The sequence below is a fragment of the Bos indicus genome, chromosome 5, assembly GCF_029378745.1.
Source record: "Bos indicus isolate NIAB-ARS_2022 breed Sahiwal x Tharparkar chromosome 5, NIAB-ARS_B.indTharparkar_mat_pri_1.0, whole genome shotgun sequence".
Classification (NCBI taxonomy): Eukaryota; Metazoa; Chordata; class Mammalia; order Artiodactyla; family Bovidae; genus Bos; species Bos indicus.
In genome coordinates, this window is record NC_091764.1 from 84898856 (window position 1) to 84917944 (window position 19089).

At 38.6% G+C, this 19089-nt stretch overlaps 1 protein-coding gene across 1 annotated transcript in view; it reads right to left on the reverse strand.

Moving 5' to 3' along the window:
- IRAG2 (inositol 1,4,5-triphosphate receptor associated 2) overlaps positions 1-19089 on the reverse strand; it is a 100915-nt gene that overhangs the window by 30070 nt on the left and 51756 nt on the right. The window contains exons 19-26 of the mRNA XM_019959920.2: positions 18205-18266; positions 17024-17104; positions 16015-16111; positions 13967-14114; positions 13131-13212; positions 1115-1161; positions 945-1009; positions 332-439 (exon numbers count right to left, since the gene is read on the reverse strand). Of these exons, the coding sequence (XP_019815479.2) occupies positions 332-439; positions 945-1009; positions 1115-1161; positions 13131-13212; positions 13967-14114; positions 16015-16111; positions 17024-17104; positions 18205-18266 (690 nt within the window). The remainder of the gene's footprint in view (positions 1-331; positions 440-944; positions 1010-1114; positions 1162-13130; positions 13213-13966; positions 14115-16014; positions 16112-17023; positions 17105-18204; positions 18267-19089) is intronic.

The window sequence follows — 19089 nt, forward strand, 5'->3', positions numbered from 1 at the left end:
GATTCTGAGAATTTCCTAAGTAAGTGATTTCACAACTGCATCACAGCTGAGACTCAGGTGTGTCCAATAAATTTTGGCCATAAGAAGATATTTAAATCCTATTAAAATACATTGTAAGTTTTATTCTAAATATAGACTTGGGAAAAAGTTGGTAACATTGTCATATATGAAGGCCATGGTCACCTCTTAGAGTTCTTTTCTTCAGACTCTGTCTTCAAAATTCTTTTATAAGACAATATTACTCAGCCACTGACGATAGTTACTCCGCTAGCTTCCAGGTTTGTTTCGTGTTTTAGAATGGAAACTGTGCTTGAACCCTTCAACAGCTTACCTTGGATCTTGGTCACAGCAGAAGCTGATCTTTTATCTTCCTCTTTCTCACAGAGTGGTTTACAGTCAAGGTCACCAGAAGCCATATGCAAAATTTCTGATCCAGAATCTATCAACAGGAAGAAACTAACAGCATGAATACTATGCAAAAGATTATTTGCTTATGTCCTTTTCACTTGTATACACCTCAGGAGATCACAAGATATCCAAGCTTATGGTTATAATATTAACATTCTAATTTTTTAAAGGAGGTGTTAAATAATATAGCATTTATTGAAATAGAGTACAGCTTTCTGCTTATGGGATCTTTCGTAGAATATCCTCAGTTTTTTTCTGTTTCCTCATATTTATTTATTTTTTCCCCAAACTTTAAACTTTTCATTTTGAACTGGGGTATAGCCGATTAACCATGTTGTGATAGTTTCAGATGGACAGCAAAGGAACTCAGCCATGCATATACAGGTATCCATTCTCCCCAAAACCTCGCTTCCATCCAGGCTGGCACAAAACATTGAGCAGAGCTCCATGCACTGTTCAGCAGGTCCTTGTTGGTTATCCATTTTCAATATAACAGACTAACAGTCTTATTTTTATATCTTTTCTAATCTACTTACCACTTGAAGTTACAGTACTTTCTGTGGATGAAGTGTGACCAGGAGATGGTAGGGTAGAATATTCCCTGTCAAAAAAGTAGAAGTAATATTTTTGGAGTGTTGGGTCCAAAGAATTCTCTTAGAAATTATGGAACATGCGTCCAAATTCACACACAAACAAATAGGCAAACCTGGATTGGGGCTGGCTCTCAGAACATAAGTATTCAACACCATTCTCCTTAAGGGAAAAAAAGAGAGAGAAAGAGAGAGAGAGAAATAAGTTTAACAATTTGACATTTTCCATTCCAGAGAGGTTGTGTTAAGCAAATATTTTCATACAGTTTTAAATGAACCCATATTTGCTTTGCTCTTTTGGAGAGGATATGGGAATGTGATGCTATAGGGCAGATGGATATACATACTTACTCAAAGCTGTACTTTCAAAAAAAAAGTCCAATTTTAACTATACTTACAAGTCCAATATTCAAATAAAATATAAATTCTTGGGCAAAACAAATTCTAATCTTAAAGGGCAGACAGAGTTTCTATCATGAACTTAAATTTTCTTTAAACAGAACTAGGTGGGCATTCTAGGTGGGCATGAAACAACATTTCTATTTATGGAACTGTTACTCAACCTAAAACTTTTGACCTGTTGATTTAAAAATGGTTCTCAATTTTCTAGATAGATCCATAATACATTTAAAGTTTATCCAAGTCTCAAAGTTCTGAGGGATTATATCTATGTCAGCTCCTCTTATTTGGGGCTCAAAAAGAGCTTTAACACAATTGTGGTCCCCCTACCCCCCCAAAAAAATTTGTGGTCCCAGTCTGCCAGGGTAAGTATTTGAAAGTCTCATTTGAGCTTTGTAATCTCCATCGAGTTCCTAGTTTGGAGGGAACTTTAGGAGATTAGGTTTACTGATTCTCTTTCAAAAAAAAAAAAAGCAGTGGGAACATAGATTCACTTTTTGCTGTTGTTATTTAGTCACTAAGTCATGTCCAACTCTGCAACCCCATGGACTGTATCCTGCCAGGCTCCTCTGTCCTTGGGGTTTCCCAGACAAGAATACTGGAGTGGATAACTATTTCCTTCTCCAGGGGATGTTCTCAACCCAGGGATCAAGCCCATATGTTCTGCTTGGCAGGCAGATGCTTTACCACTGAGCCACCTGGGAAGCCCCAGATTCACTTATTCTCTTTCAAAAAATACAGTGGGAACACGGGTTCCTCTTTAATAAAAAGTTCTACTAATAAATATATTTTATTATGATTTGATTTATTTAGGAAAACAAATAAGAATTTAATAAATTAAAACTGAAATCACTTGGACATATCCAAAATCTGCACAGACAATGCAAAAATAAAGATATTTAAATTTCCATAATCAAACACAGAACTTCTCATTAGGTGTCATAACATATAATAGGTTTCAATAGAGGCCTGCTGTATACCATATACCATATACCATATTGAGAATCTATCCAAGAAAAGATTGACTTCACAGAAAGGTAAAGGTTTAACGAGAGTTTGCTGAATATATAGTTATCCAGTACAAAAAACAATAGCTTACATCTGTACAGCATACTACAATTTATTAATCCCTTTTATATACCGTCTCAACTCACTCCACAACCTTATGCAATAGATTTTAATGAGAAAAAAATTTTTTACTTATTTCAGGTGAGGAAAGTAAAGCCAATGAATAAAGTAATTTCCCAGGAGCATTCAGAATGGTAGTGCCAGCCTCTAAACTGTCTGAACAATCAGACTAAATATAGTGTCCTCTTCATTGTAAACAGAACTGTCTCTGAAACACCCTAAGGCTATTGGAGACGCAGAGACTTGCCATCGATCATCTTTGACTGATAAATGACTTGAATATAAACTTCCAAAATGTTCACCTCAAATGTTAAGAAAACTCCACAATCAAACCTGCACAGTAAGAATTTATACCTAACCCCCTGACACTGGGAAAGACTGAAGGCAGGAGGAGAAGGGGGTGACAGAGGATGAGATGGTTGAATCACATCACTGACTCAGTGGACATGAGTTTGGGCAAACTCTGGGAGATAGTGAAGGACAGGGACGCCTGGCGTGCTGCAGTCCATGGGGTCGCAAAGAGTGGGACACAATTTAGTGACTGAACAATAATAACAACAACTTGTATATGTAAATGTTAGGCAATCTTCTCTTTTATTTCATCTTGTCCCTGCTTTAAACATCTTTGTGTCAGACTATATGTGACTGAAGTCCCTTGTGGCACCAGTTTAATTCAACAACTTTCAGCAAAGGCCTAGTTTGTGCCAGAAACAGCCTTGCGTTGCTTCTGGCACAAAACTGAAAGCCTGAAAGAGACCAGAAACACAGTCCTTGTCCCAGAGGAACTCATAGGCCAGTCAAAAAGACAAATATGCAAAACAAATACTTCATAAATTATAAGCAGTGTTGCATAGAGGAATGCACAGAACAGAGTAGAAAAATATGTGCATTAAATTTTGAAGAGAAATTACATCTTATATGCCACTGGTAGCTAAATAATATTGGCTCTGTCCTTGAGATATTTAAATATATTGTACTAGTAATTATTATATGCTTATTTAACTATCTACCAATACATATGTAAAAAAATGAAGCTGTAAAATAGGAAAAAATTAGACATTCTTCATTTTCATTGAGTATCCTCCATAAAAATCAATGAGCATTGAGTCCTTAATAATAATAATAATAATAAATCAGGCCCATTTAACACTTCATAACATAGAAATCTATTATTATATGTGATTTGAAATAGCACTTATTACTGTGTTATAAATAATAATAATATATGCAATAATTATACTGTACTAACTAAAAACCTAAGTTTGTCAGGAAAAATTCCTTTTTATACCAATCAGACATGAAACCTTATATTTGAATTTAAGAGATATGAAAGAGAATGCAGCTATTTTCTATAGAATTAAACTGATTTCCAATATTAAAGGAGAGAGAAAACATTATTTCTATAAATTTTTTTTCTAAAAATTCTATTTAAAATCAAAATAATAAGTACAGAAAAAATACATTATATTAAAAATGAGTCTCATCTGTCATAATGCTCTGTGTAAAGCCCTTTTTTCATCCTAATTTTTATACATGAAACTGGTAAACATAAAATATTTATTGATTAAGTAACAATTCTGTGGTTTTGGATAAACATTATGTATTTAGTAGACATACATTACTGCATTGTTCTGTTGAAAAGATATTGGATATTACTGGATATTAGTCCCAATTCATGAATCATTATACATCTCACTGATCAAAAAAACAACCTAATACACAACATACCTCAATCCTAGATTTTCATATATTCAGCTAACATTTTTTCCTCCTTAGAAGAAGAGCCAGATAAAAGAAGGAGATTTTTATTTTTCCAAATTTAGAGTTAATAGTTCATGAAAGTTGGAGATATAGCCCCTCAGGCTGTCTGTGTGTGTGAAATAGGGGATGAAAAATAACTCAGCAAACACTTTCTACAATTATGCTCTTTTCTTCCAGTTTCAAAAGGCGCCCCTATTCAAACCAGTTTACTGAGCCCACAGGAGAACCTAACACACACAACAACTGCAGGATCTAGACAGATTATAAAAAAAGATAATTTACTGGATATATCTTAAAACCAAGGAAAATCAAGAAACTGACTAAATGCAAGAAAGAGAAAGTTCAGAAGAGAGAGACTTACTTACAGCACAAGATTGGCTCACATTAATGAGTCTAACACATGCTGACAGCCTAGAGCAGGAAGCATGTTCTTCCTGTTCAAGCCATTCAAATAGGAACCTGCATAACATTTACATGAGAATCTGTGGTGCAGCCCATTTGCTTTTGACAGTAAAAGTCTAATGTAGGGTAAGGGTGGGGTAGCCAACGTACTTATGGAACAAAGCGAGATAGTCTCCCACGGGCTGGGTCAGCAAATGCAAGACACACACACTCACCCCCTCTCACTTCAGCTTTCTCACATACATACAGCAGCATTATTTTAATATCCAGTTCAAAAATATGAAGAAATAGCTTCTAAGATATTGAAAGTAAAGTGAAAGTGTTAGTTGCTCAATCATGTCTGACTCTTTGCCACCTCATGGACTTTAGCCCACCAGGCTCCTCTGTCCATGGAATTCTCCAGGCAAGAATACTGGAGAGGCTAGCCATTCCCTTCTCCAGGGATCTTCCCAACCCAGGGATCAAACTCCAGTCTCCTTCATTGCAGGCATGTTCTTTACCATCTGAGCCACCAAGAAGCTCTATCAGTATCAGTAAGGGCAATTAATAGGCCTAGATAATCTTCCAGGGTTACTCTTTTAGATGAAATGCTATTTTACCCATAGATTTTTATGATCAAAAACCCTTTCACTAAGAAACATTCATGTTACCAAGGTAACTTTCACTTTTAGATCCATTTTAGACAATTGACACTACTCAAGTAAATATGATTTTCTGAGAAAAAAAAAACTGAACAAAGGGAGTCTGTATAGACTTATTTCATTCTAACTTAAAAAAAAATGCCCTTGACTTAGAGTCAAAGTTTCAATCTTCTAGAAAGAAAAGAATGTAAAATTGAATGTCAAAAGATTATAACTGCTGTAACCTAAATAAAACTAAATGCCTTCACAAGTTTTTTTTTTTTCCCCGCAGTTTCTAACTCAAAGGACACCACACCTTGAGACCTACAGGACACACCCACCACTTCGAGGTTCATCTGTAATATAGTTATCAGCCAACTTCTACATGTTCCAATTTTGCAACTGGCAATGTTATTTATTCTCCAAGGTTATTAAAGCTGCACCCACACATAGCTTGAGAGAACAGGACAGACAATGGCCAGAAAATCTGAGATATTTTTAAATGGATTTTGTACTTTGCCTCATAAATCACCCTTTTCTAGTGATGGAAAAAACATGTAATTACATGAAGGAGACCTCAAAGGGATAGCAAAGCACTTAATATTTACGGTATACTTTTTTTGTGTGTATAACAGTCAAATGGAAAACAAAAATTCATCTTCATATCCTTTAACCTATATCCTCTGAGCTTCATGCTATTGATAATCTTGATTTTGGGTGATAGCTGCTATTTCCCGAGTGTTTACTATGAACCAGGTACTTTAATATGTTATAAAGAGTCTTGTTGAGGTAAAATCTAAGACTCAGGTAGGTAGAGGGGAGAGTCAGTTTCATTTCATGGTGCTAAGTCTCTTCAGTCATGTTTGACTCTTTTCGACCCCATGGACTGTAGTAGCCCACCAGTTTCCTCTGTCCATGGGATTCTCCAGGCAAGAATACTAGAGTGAGTTGCCATGCCTCCTCCAGGGGATCTTCCCAACCCAGGAATCGAACCCTCATCTCTTACATCTCCTGCATTGATGGACTGGTTTTTTACCACCGGCACCACCTGGGAAGCTCCCCCCAAATTTTTCTGGTCATACTACACGGCATGCAGGATCTTAGTTTCCTGACCAGGGATTGAACCTGCAACCCCTTGAAGTAGTAAGGTGGAGTCTTAACCACTGGACCACCAGGGATGTCCCAGGATTTTCATGAAGCATCTTAATTCTTGGAGTGTTGGGGGACACACACAGGTACCTAATCATGAATGCAGTTTTGCAAAGGCCCAGAAATCCTTTGGTTGCTGTTCAGACTCAGGGGTGGGAGCAGTGAATAAGGAAAGAAAGACAGATTATAAGGAGAGACAACCTAGGCCTGAGAGAAATAGAAGTTGTCAGGAGTGAGGAAGAATGGAGAAAGTTGGACCAAATAAACTGCTAGATCTAGCTACGGAAAAGAGCAGCAAGAATCAACTCAGTGGGAGACTGTACTATCACGCAGCACTGCTGGATTATCCATTTGTCTTGAAAAGCAAAGGATAATTTCAATGACTAAGTCACAAGCAGTCCACCCGACACTACAGTAGGATCCTTAAAGTTCTGGAACAAGAAGGGAGAGACTTCTCCCCACTGAGCAGGGTAAGGAGATTACCAGAAGTCCAGACACAGTGTTCTGAGGAGGTCAGCAGTGGAGCAGGCAGGGCCTGTGGCCAGTGGAGACAGCAAACAGAAAGGACTACAGGGATGGGAGTGGTGAAACCACCTGCCTTCTCCAACAATCTCTCAGGAGGTGAAGTGCCTTTCCCTGGGACCCACTGGTTGGTGAGGTCAGAAGGACATTGGGATATACTGGTAGGCATCAGTATGAAAGGGTTAGTTGCTCAGTCGTATACGACTCTTTGCGACCCCTTGGACTGTAGCCTGCCAGGCTCCTCTGTCCATGGAGTTCTCCAGGCAAGAATACTGGAGTGGGTTGTCATTTCCTTCTCCAGGAGATGATCCTGACCCAGGGATCAAACCCGGGTCTCTTGTATTGCAGGCAGATTCTTTACCGTTTGAGCCACCAGGGAAGCCCAGGCATCAACATAGGTTCTTGGAAAAACAAATGTTCTTTTGTTTCATGTTGACCTCATGAAACAAAAAGAGCTTCCTATTCATCAGCAAGTGAGGACAGAGCACTGAGATTTGTCTTTTCTCTAAATATGAACAGTCTGTTTCTCTAAACAAACCTGGTTTGTTTCCATGGACTGGTTAGACCAGAACTTAACAGTTGTAGATATATATAGGCATGTGTATACGCATAATATATGTATATGTATGTGCAGAGAGATATATGTGTGTGTATAGGCGTAATATATGTATGTGTATGTATTTGAATTCTCAGAAGAACTCTGCAAAATAATATCTCTGTTTCACAAGGGACACAAGCAAACTGAAAGAGGTTGAGCCACCTGTCCAAGGTCACACAGATAATAAGTAACAGAGCCAGTTTAAAACCACACCTGCTGAATTCCAAAGCCTATGCTATGTGGCTAAAAATTCTAGTCACTATTAGGGAATATTTCAAATAAATACAAAAGTAGACAGAACAGAACAACCACCCTTGTGTACCTATTTTGCAGATTCAACAATTATCAACCTGTGGCCCATCTTGTTTCATCGACACTGTCACCCACTAAAACTACCCTGGCATTGTTTTGAAGTATGACTCAGGTACTGTAGAAATTTCTCTCATAAATATTTTAGTCTGAGTTTCTAAAAGACAAGGACTGGAAATAATTTATTTCTTTTTTTTCCCTATTTAAAATATTCCAAATAAATAGATTTCATTGAATCAGTAAAATAGCTCTGTTCTTCCCAAGAATGCCCCAAACTGGACCCCAAATTATTTTACTAAGAGATATTCTTATTGAGATGTTAATCTTGCTAGAGTCCTCTGCTCACCCCCAAAATCCTCCTGTGAACACTGATGCTCATTCTTATCTCATGCTGTGCTTTCTGCAAAAGAGGCTAGAATATAGCTATCTCTATGAATACAGAGAGGAATAAAAAATAGTTCTCAGGAACACCAGTCAGAAAGCATAGGGCAAGACTGTCACTTCAACAAGTTCATGGGTGCTCACTCTCAATGTTTTAAATAGACCCGATAGGGGATACAAAAATAAAGAAGTAAACAGGCATTCACCAAATATTAATAGGATAGCTACCATATACCAAATCTATTCAGGATGCTAGGTGGACATTGGTTAATGGCCAAAGGCATTCTACACCAAGCTAATAACCTGATATAGGAAAATACATAAGAAAACAAAGAACTACAGTGTAACCAAAAATATAGACAAAAGATACACAGTGACTGGGTCTAAAAGAAAAGGGTGAACTTATTTTTTCCCAAGTGGCATAGTTGAGAAATGAAGAAACTGAGGCCTGAATGACAAGACTTTTCCACAATTGCAGAGAGGGAGAACCAGGGAAAACCCTCATCTCTCAACTTCTAATTCATACTGATTTCGATTTCAAGAAGGACTAAAGAGATCTTCCTTGGGCAGTCCAGTGCAGGGTGTTGAAGAGCTAAGATCCCACATGCCTCGGGACCAAAAAAAAAAAAAAAAAAGACAAAACAAAAAACCCAAAACATAAAACAGAAGCAATACTGTGACAAAATAACAAAATTCAATAAAGACTTTAAAATTTTTCCACATTAAAAAAAATCTTTTTAAAAAAGAAGAAGATAAAGGACTAGAGATGCTTGACTGCAAATATTTCTATCACAAGAAAAGTTTTTGGAATGGGCCTTGACAGTCACATGGAATTTGATAAATGGAGAACTGTATGTGTTTGGGGCAGAGAAAACAGCATAAACAACTTTGTGTGATATATTCCGACAATGCAGACCACATGGCTTGGCTGACATTTAGGGACAACTATAAGGCAGGGATGAGGAAAGGGTGGAAAATTAAGACTGCAGCCAGATTAGAGAAAAGCTTGAATACCAGGGCAAGTTGCTTGTTATGAAGGCCCTCAAGAGTGATGAAATTCTGAAAGTTTGAAGCTGAAGGAAACACAACGATCTATGGTTCACTGGGATAAACATGGATTATATGCTTTGTAATTTTAATCTCATATTTAATTTTAATTCTTATTAATGAGAATGCTTTGACAAGCACTGTCTAAGGAGAGCACTGTATTTGTTTAAGAGATGGGTGTGGGAGGGCATGGCAGGGTAGGGGGTGGGCATGTGCTCAGGTGACAGGCATGAGGGAGTGCACAGGCTGCAAGGATTCTTCAGTGAAGCAGACGGAAAGGGAATGGTGGAAACAGTTGAGAATAGCCGCACAGTGCACCAGACAGACTAGTTCCTGGGGCCCGTGGAAGAAACGGCTTAGAGGCAGCAGAAAAACCTTCAGGGAATCTCTATATTTCCCCAGCAGCATCTGACCTGTGATCTCTGTTAGCTCCTATTTCTTCATGGGTGTCAAGACAAAATAAATGGGACTTCCCTGCTAGTCCTGTGGTTAAGAATCTGCTTACCAATGCAGGGGATGCAGGTTCCATCCCTGGTCAGGGAGCTAAGATCCCATATGCCACGGGGCAACTAAGCCCACCTACTGCAATTTCTGAGCCTGCATGCCACAATCAGAGAGAAGCCCCCTTGCCGCAACGAAAGATCCCACATAACACAACTAACACCCGATGGTAAATAAATAAATAAAAAGACAAGACAACTTGGTCGCATATTCTAATAAGAATAGATTAGGAGCTCCTTTTTGATACATAAGGAAGCACATTTGTTTCTCAGCCAAAAAACTACTTTCAAGGTAACTGTGAGTAATTATGATGATTGAAATGTCTAAATTCAATGTTGTATAAGAGGAGTTGTAAGAAGTGGTTAATCTTTGAAGCTTGACAGACCTGAATTTGCAGCCCAGGTTTGTTAGTTGAGTGATCCTGGTTAAGTTATTTAACCTCTCTGAATTTCAGTTGCCTTGATGGCAGAAGCAGAGAATACCATTCAAAGTTGTAGACAAAATTAGTATATAGAAATGCTTTCCTACAGTTGTGTACCTGGTACACAACTAATGTTGGTTCCTTCCGTCTTCTTGGTAAAATCAATACCAGATAAAAGGGAAATTACTAATAACCAGACATCCTGTAAGCTTCCAAGTTCAACTTCCTTTATTAAAACTTTACAAGAACTGCTAATAGCAAAACAGATTCATTTCCTTTTTCTTTCCTTCTCTTAACTACTCAATAGGATGGGGTACTAAGGGACAGAAAAATGTCAGATACACACACTTGCTGCTGCTGCTGCTAAGTCGCTTCAGTTGTGTCCGACTCTGTGCGACCCCAGAGACGGCAGCCCACCAGGCTCTGCCATCCCTGGGATTCTCCAGGCAAGAACACTGGAGTGGGTTGCCATTTCCTTCTCCAATGCATGAAAGTGAAAACTGAAAGTGAAGTCGCTCAGTCATGTCCGACTCTTAGCGACCCCATGGACTGCAGCCACTTAAGAGGGAGAATAAGAACCACTCACGTGACTCAATTAAAAAACAAACTCATTTTTTTTAAATGGGCAAAAAAAAGATCTGTTGACATATCTCTAAAGAAGATATACATATGGCCAAAGAGTACATGTTCAACATCATTTGTCATTAAGAAAATGCATATGAAAACCACAATCAGATACCACTTTGCATCCACTGATACCTATAATTAAAAAGATAGACAAAAAAAATAGATACACGTATGTGTATAACTGAATCACTTTGCTGTACACGTGAAACTAACAGGTTTTAAATCAACTACGTTGTAGTATAAAATAAAAAAATTTTCTAAGTAAACTAAGAAAAAAGGATAGACAAGGGTTGCTAAGAATATAGAGACATTGAAATCTTCATACACTATTGGTGAGAATGTAAAATGGTATAGCAGCTTTGGAAATAAGCTTTGCAGTTCCTCAAAGTGTTAAACATAGAGTGACCATGTGCTGTGCTTAGTCACTCAGTCGTGTCCGACTCTTTGTGATCCCAGGGACTGTAGCCTGCCAGGCTCCTCTGTCCATGGGGATTCTCCAGGTAAGAATATTGGAGTGTGTTGCCATGCCCTCCTCCAGGGGATCTTCCTAACCCGGGGATTGAAGCCAGGTCTCCCATGTTGCAGGCAGATTCTCTTCTGTCTGAGCCACCAGGGAAGCCCATACGGTGCAATAATTCCACTTGTAGATATATGCGGTACCCCAGGTGGCACAGTGGTAAAGAATCTGCCTGCCAATGCAGGACATGCAAGAAACACAGGTTGAATCCCTGGATTGGGAAGATCCCCCAGAGTAGGAATGGCAACTCACTCCAGTATTCTTGCCTGGAAAATTTCATGGACAGAGGAGCCTGGTGGACTACAGTCCATGGGGTCACAAAGAGTCGGACATGACTGAGCACACACACCACAGCAGATGTATACTCAAAAGAACTGAAAACATATATTTACACAAAATGTTTTACATCAACATTCATAGTGATGTTGTTCATGATAGAAAGTAGAAATAACTCAAGCTCTTATCAATGGTGAATACATAAATACCACATAGCATATTCATACAGTGAAATATGTGGTCATAAAAAGGAAGTATTGATAACACACTACAAAATAGATGAGCCTTAAAAACATTATACTAAGTGAAAGAAGCTAGTCATAAGAAGTCATGTATTGTATTATTCCGTTCATATGAGATAGCCAGAACAGGAAAATCTATAGAGGCAGAAAGTAGATTAGTGGCTGCCGAGAGTGGGGCGGAGTGGGAGTCAGGGTAGGGGTCAGAGATAGGAATAGACTCCTAATAGTCATGCTTCTAGGAGCATCAAAATGTTCAAAAGTTGATTGTGGTGATGGTTACGCAACTCTGAATATTTTTAAGAACATTTAATTGAACAATTTTAATTGATGAACTGTTTGATATGAGAAATATATCACAATAAATCTTAAAAAAAAAAGTAGAGTGATGGATTTTCAGATTCTGAAACAGAACAGTCTATTCCATTTGGTTGAGAAGATCATGTTCCCTCAGGCTCAGACTGCTGATGGAGAAAGGTACTTCAGACACATCTCCATGACCTGGGGTATTTGTCTGAGTGCCCTCAGTGACTTGGGGATTCCCTGGTGACAGATGGTAAAGAATCTGCCTACAAATGCATAAGACCCAGGTTCGAGGCTGGGAAAATCCCCTGGAGAAGGAAATGGCTATCACTCCAGTATTCTTGCCTGGAAAATCCCATGGACAGAGGAACTTGGCAGGCTACAGTCCATGGGGTCACAAAGAATCGGACATCACTGAGTTACTCTCATGTTCACTTTTTCACTTTGTCAGCTACTTAGTATTCTCTTCTTGGATACAGAAGAAGTCCTACGAACCCCTAACTGAGGCAGTGATTGCTCCTTGGCCATTGCCTTACTTTGTACAGCAAAGTACAACACCTCAAAGATTATCTAGCCTTGACCTCAATTCTCAGAGAGTCAGTGAGACCTGAGACTTCTAGCAGTTAATAGAGAATTTAAGTCCTGAACTCCACCTCTCAAACAAAAAGTTCATCACACTTCATGAAAATATCCTTTGTTTATATTTGCTTGAGTTTATACTATAGAAGAGGGTAGAAAGCTCCCCATATGGCATCAAAGGTAGACAGACATTTCTCATGCATCTGAATTTTGTGATATAAGACTTGTACTTGAAAGAGTTTATAATACTTACAAGTCTATAATACTTAAAAAAAAAAAAAAGAATACCCATGGAAGAGGATCAGGATATGGGAGAGCTAAAAAATGAAGCTGAAATATAGTCCAGTACTCACTTCCATACTTAGGTCATTATTCATCCTGATGCAACCTGAAAGATCTGTTCCTGGGTGGGGACCAGCTGAAGGGCCAGGGCACCTGACAACACAAAGTCAAGTCCTTACTACAAGTGGAAACATTGCAAATTTTAGCAGATACTAATCTATCATGTAGTTTTCCTTCCCCACCCCAATTTTACCAAATATCTAATTAAGTTCATGCCTTCAGTGAGACATGATGAAAGAGAGCTCCAAGTTTTATCAGAAAGAGGGTATAACCATAGAGAATCCAGCCCCATGAAAATGAAGTATTTGCAATTCAAAGTCTTGCTTCCTGACCCCTTGGTACAGATAGGAAGTTTCAGTGGAGTGGACAGTGCTCACAGATTCCACTGACTTTTCTGAACTTTTCCTAAGGAAGATCAATCTGTGTACTTAGCGAGTTGAGTAAATTCAGAGGAGCTTTGGGTGTGGGAAGAGGGGCACAGGGGTAGATTCTCAAAGACTTGTTTGCCTGGAGTGTGAAGGAATAGAATTACGATCAAAACCTAGCAGGTTAAGTTAACTTAGCAGTACATAATATATTCCTAAAAGCTGGGAAACATTTTAAACAGCCTTATTCAACTTTTATACTTTTAGGATGGATATTATGAAATTCAAAAGAGCTATGGAGCAAACTATCTTTGTTTTAAATTATTGATTTTCAGAAAGTTAGGCAAGTTACACAATAAAAATTCCATGATAAAGGTGTTACAATCTGAGGATATGAAAATCTAACTGATTAAAAGGGTAGGCAACGGAAAGAGGCCACTCCCCGAAAAGCAGAATAAGTACAGTCTGCCCTTTTAGCTTACCTGTGTCTTTCAGTCACAGCCAAAGCACCATCCTCTATTTCTTCATATCTGGGCCTTTCATGCGAAGCATGGATTAGGTTGGCCACACATGAGAAAGGAGTCAATTCTAGTCTTGGAATTGCTGTAAAACTATCCAGATGCAAGGCATCTGCATTAGAAGAGAAAAAAATAAAAATAGAAATTAATGGTTCAAAGGCAGATGCCACAAAATTCAAAATCTTTGGAGGGACTCTCCCAAAATTCCCTCTTTGGAGATGAGACCATTTCTGAGACAGCAAAAATTCAGTTTTATTAATATTTTAACATAATCCCCCATCCCCTAAGATTTCATGCCTTTCTTCTTTCAAGGAGGAGTGAGGGTGGAGGAGGGGAAACAGAAAGCCTTGCCTAGTAAGCAACTAGAGGTTTCAACAGCAACTTGCTGTCACAAGCAAAGTCCAGCCAGCCACCTGTTTTTGTAAATAAAGTTTTATTGGGACATAGCCACACCCATTCATCTGGCATTATCCAAGCTTGCTTGTGTGCTACAACAGCAAAGCTGAGTAGTTGTTGCAGAAACCATACAGCAAAACCTCAAATATTTACTATCTGGCTCTTTACGGAAACAGTTTACCAACTGCTGAAGAGAAAACAGTTCGACATTGTCTTTGTTTTTGTTGTTCAGCCGCTAAGCTGTGTCTGACTCTTAGAGACCGCATGGACTGCAGCACAGCAGACGTCCCCGTCCATTAAAGAGTGCAGGACATAGGATGACAATGTTTTCTGGGTGTGGAAACTGTCTTGTTATGTTTTTCTGAGTACAAGCAGCAGCAGAATTTAATAGAAAAAACATAGACTTTAGAATCAATCACAATTTTCTATTCAAAGCCTGACTCTGCCATGTACAGTTTTGTGATCTCAGATAAACAACTAACCCACTCTGAGCCCCAGTTTACTTATAAATGAAGTGCCACACGACCTGAGGCAAGTTCCTAACACATGTTCCTGTTTTCTTATTTCTAAAATGGCAATTACATTAGCATCTACCTCACAGGGATATAGTGAAGATTAAAGGAATTAAGAGGTATGTTCAGAGCAGAGACCTGTGCCTGGCACATAGGGGGCTCTCCTTCAGTGCCCTTGTGATAATCCCTGAGTTCCTGTGGATAACATCATCCCTAGAAAGCAAGTGCTCATCTATTGTCCTACATGAACTGGTCACTCGTTAGCTGCGGTGGCAGTTTTCCCTTTTCTAGTTGAAATGATCCACAAATCACTCTACTTACTTTCTATTTCTTCTTGAAGTTATTTTATCATCCCATTTCTTTTATCCTTTCAGAACCAACCATTAACTTTTACTTTCAAAGCACATCTATGTTTTGATGAGAGATGCCCCAGTTTTGAGCATCTCCTAAGATAAGGTTCATTCTCCTTAGCCTGGCATTGACGTGAACCTGCTGCAAACTTACATTCTGCTGTACCCTGACCCAAGTCCTCTTATTTCCAAAGTGACTTGTCCAGCTTGAACTCTTCTCTTACAGCTTTGCATTCTTCTTTCCCCCCCATTCATGTTATTTTCTCCATTGGAATACTTTTTCCCATGCTTTTTGCTCTTCCAAATGCAACTTGTCTTTCGGTGCCCAGTTAAACACTCATTTCTTCTGCAGAGCCTTCTCTGACCCAAGTCTTACTTCCCTTTATAATCTGTGAGCTATTTTAGGGATTACTCTTTATTATATTAATATATAATACAGTGCCTTACACAGAGTAGGTGCTCAAATATAAGTTGACTGACTGAATTCAGGGATAAACATATAAGCTTTCGACAACCGTTGCTATATATTGTTGTTGTTGTTTAGTCACTAAGTCATGTCCAACTCTCTGAGACCCCACGGACTGTAGCCCACCAGGCTCCTCTGTCCATGAGCTTTCCCAGGCAAGAATACTGGAGTGGGTTGCCATTCCCCTTTCCAGGCGATCTTCCCAATAACTGATTATTTTCCCTTTCCGAAAAAGCCCCACCTCCATCGGTGTCTAACAGGGTATAGGAGAGGGCCATCCACGCTTACCCAGCAGAGGTGTGTACCAGCACGTGTGTCTGAAGGCCAAGGGTAGCGGATGTATTCTTGCTTCTGGATCACTGTATCTTTTATGGCAATGCTGCTTCTGAACAGAAATCAAGTACTATTAGCTTTCCAAAGGGCTGAACATATTTCATAATCTACTCTTCTCATCTCCAGAATCAGAAAGAATATCATTGTCCTCCCACAAGAGAGATCAAGAAGAAAATAAATGACACCAAAGTAAAAAAGCTTTCATGCTCTGAATTGAGATGTATACCTTATGAGTAAGATGTAATACTTATTAAAAATTACTCTTCAATAATTTAATAGAATGGTAACACCAATTCCCAATAATAAACACTTTCATATAAACAAAGGTGTTGGGGAAAGAAATATGAGGGGCAAGTTTGGTTATATAATTCTTCTTTATGATACTATAATCAAAAAATTTTTAATAGTACCATTTCCTAGGGCCTATCAGAATTGTGTGTGTGCACATAATAAAGAAAAAAAAAAATAGGGCTTCCCTGGTGGTCTAGTGGTTAAGACTCCGACTGCTAAAGCAGGAGAGAGAGGTTCGATTCCTGATCTGGGAAGATCCCACGTGCAACAGAGCAACTCAGCCCATGCACCACAACTACTGAGTCAGCACTCCAGCTTTGGAGCCACGCTACTGAGGACCATGCACCTAGAGCCTGAAGGGAGCCACAGGGGCAGCCACCACAGTGAGAAGCCTGTACACCTCAGCGAAGAGTAGCGCCTGCTCCCCTGCTCACCGCAACCAGAGAAAGCCCACACACAGCAATGAAGACCCAGCACAGCCAAAAATAAATAACAAGTGAACCTTAAATAAAAATTAAAATCAGGCATTCAAGCCTTAAAAAAGAAAAGAACATAGGTATATTGCTTCACCTGATAATCTCTCAAGAAAATTAGTATAGAGGTCTAACTTACTAATACTTGCACAGTAAATTCACAATTGGCACTTAAATAGTTTCAAAAAGCTGAAACTTACCAGCTGTTCCTGGAGAAATTGATGAATTCTTTCTGTGCAGGACAAGGGATCACAGTGAGGAAATTCCTCATCTAAACAGCTCTGTCATGAGAAAATGGTAGAGTATATTCAAAAATAGGATGATAGAAGAGTCACAGATACAAAACACATTAAAGATGTGATGTTAACTGAGGGGGAGAAAATAGAGTAGTTATTTATCTTGTATTTTACATTAAGGGAACAGGTTTATAATGGTAAGCTTCTCATTGCATTTTCCCCATTACTTATTCTAGGAATGAAATTCAAGGATCAGTAACAGGAAACTAAATGGCTTTGTCACTGAATCTTCAGGCAGAGGCCAGAGAAGCTTGTTGGAGACATAACTCAGAGTAGTGAAAACGGTGTCTGTGAAAATTTTACAGCAATAAAACTGTGACTTTCCTCAAAGATATAGATACATATCTATCAGTTACATTATAATAGAAAACTGGTGTTCTTGAGATGATTAAAGCACATTTAGATATGGAGATTTTTCCTGTTCAACTTATTGTAAGGGGCTTCTTAGGCACTCTGCCTAGCTTAATCTCTGACATGAATTTTTTTTCTGTTTAAACAGATGTTCCTGCATTATGCCCTGGGAACAGATACATGCAAATGTCACCCTTCTCTTTTTCCTCCTCCAGCCCCTTCCCTCCAGTGCCAATCTTACTGTTCCTTATGTTCTTCATTTATGAACAGAAAGGAGGAATTCACCAAGTGTCATAAGGGAAAGAAACGCATTTAACTCCACCATGGATATCCTGAGATATCCAGACAGAAAGGAGTTGAGAGCTTGGTTCAAACAGGAAAGAAAAGAGACAACAACCACCAAAGCCTACTCAAGAGTCTCAGAAGGGATGTGACTAAGCTTAGAAAACTGGCCCTTCGCTAATAGATACAGTAAATTCTGAGGTGCTTCCTCTCTAAAAGATGTTATTAGGAACCACTCACTGATGAGTGTTTTCTCCTGTTTTGCAAAATGCTTTCAAAAATGCATGAAAGGACAAAGTTCACCAGAGCATCTTTTTCTAAGTCAGTTATTTAACTTTATGACTAAAATTATTACATATTATAACTTAGCTTCAAAATCTTACACCAACTGGACAACTTCCCCACAGTAAACACGTATCACAGGGGTTTGGGTCTTTCTGTTTGTTTTTTACCTGAAACAGCAAGCCATGAAGTTGTCCTTTAATTAACTTCTTTCTTAGTGGCTGAATTGTTGCTATAAAGAGAATGTATAACCAGCTTAATATGACAATTTGTAAACTGCCTCCCTTTATGCATTTCATAAACTTTTAACAGCTTTAAATCTGGGGCCTGAGGAAAGGAGAGAGAAAACAATGGCTTTTGAGAATGATGTTCTCAAGACTCATCAAACTGGGAAAGCAGAAGAACAAAACAGGAGGGAGCAACTAAACTATTATTGCCCTTGAGTATTTAAAATTAACCTTGATCAATGCAAGTGAATTATCTTCTACAAGTGAGTCACCGAATTATTCATGTTAAAAAGGGAATACACCTCAGAGGTCACTCCATCCAAACTCCTACCCATGGGGAAATTGTCTCTTTAATAAGCCTCTGCTCAAGCTACAAGGAAAGGAAGCCCTGGAAACAGAGCCCCAGAGCCCCAGAATCCTACAAGTAGGTGTGATGACACTGATGTCCAGAAGACTGAAGTGCGTAACTGGCTATTCATGGAGCTAAGATCAGACTCAGGACAGTGCTCCATTCACTATCCTCTTTTGTGAAATTAAAAATATTTGTCTTTCTACTTAACTGAAAATTTGCTTCCCAGCAACTTCCAAATTCTCATCTCTGAAATAATGAAAGTGAGAAAAACACCTATTTAACTTTTAAGTTAAATAGTAACACATTTCTTATTTGACAATCCATACCCTTTGAAAAGTAGCCAAGAACCAGAAAATAGGCTGAAATCATTGGAACAACCAAAATAGATGTTGATATCCATGCCCTTTATTCATGTGGCAAGTCCTATACTTCACTCAAATAGTGGGCTCAGAATTTATACATAATTCTCACAAGCT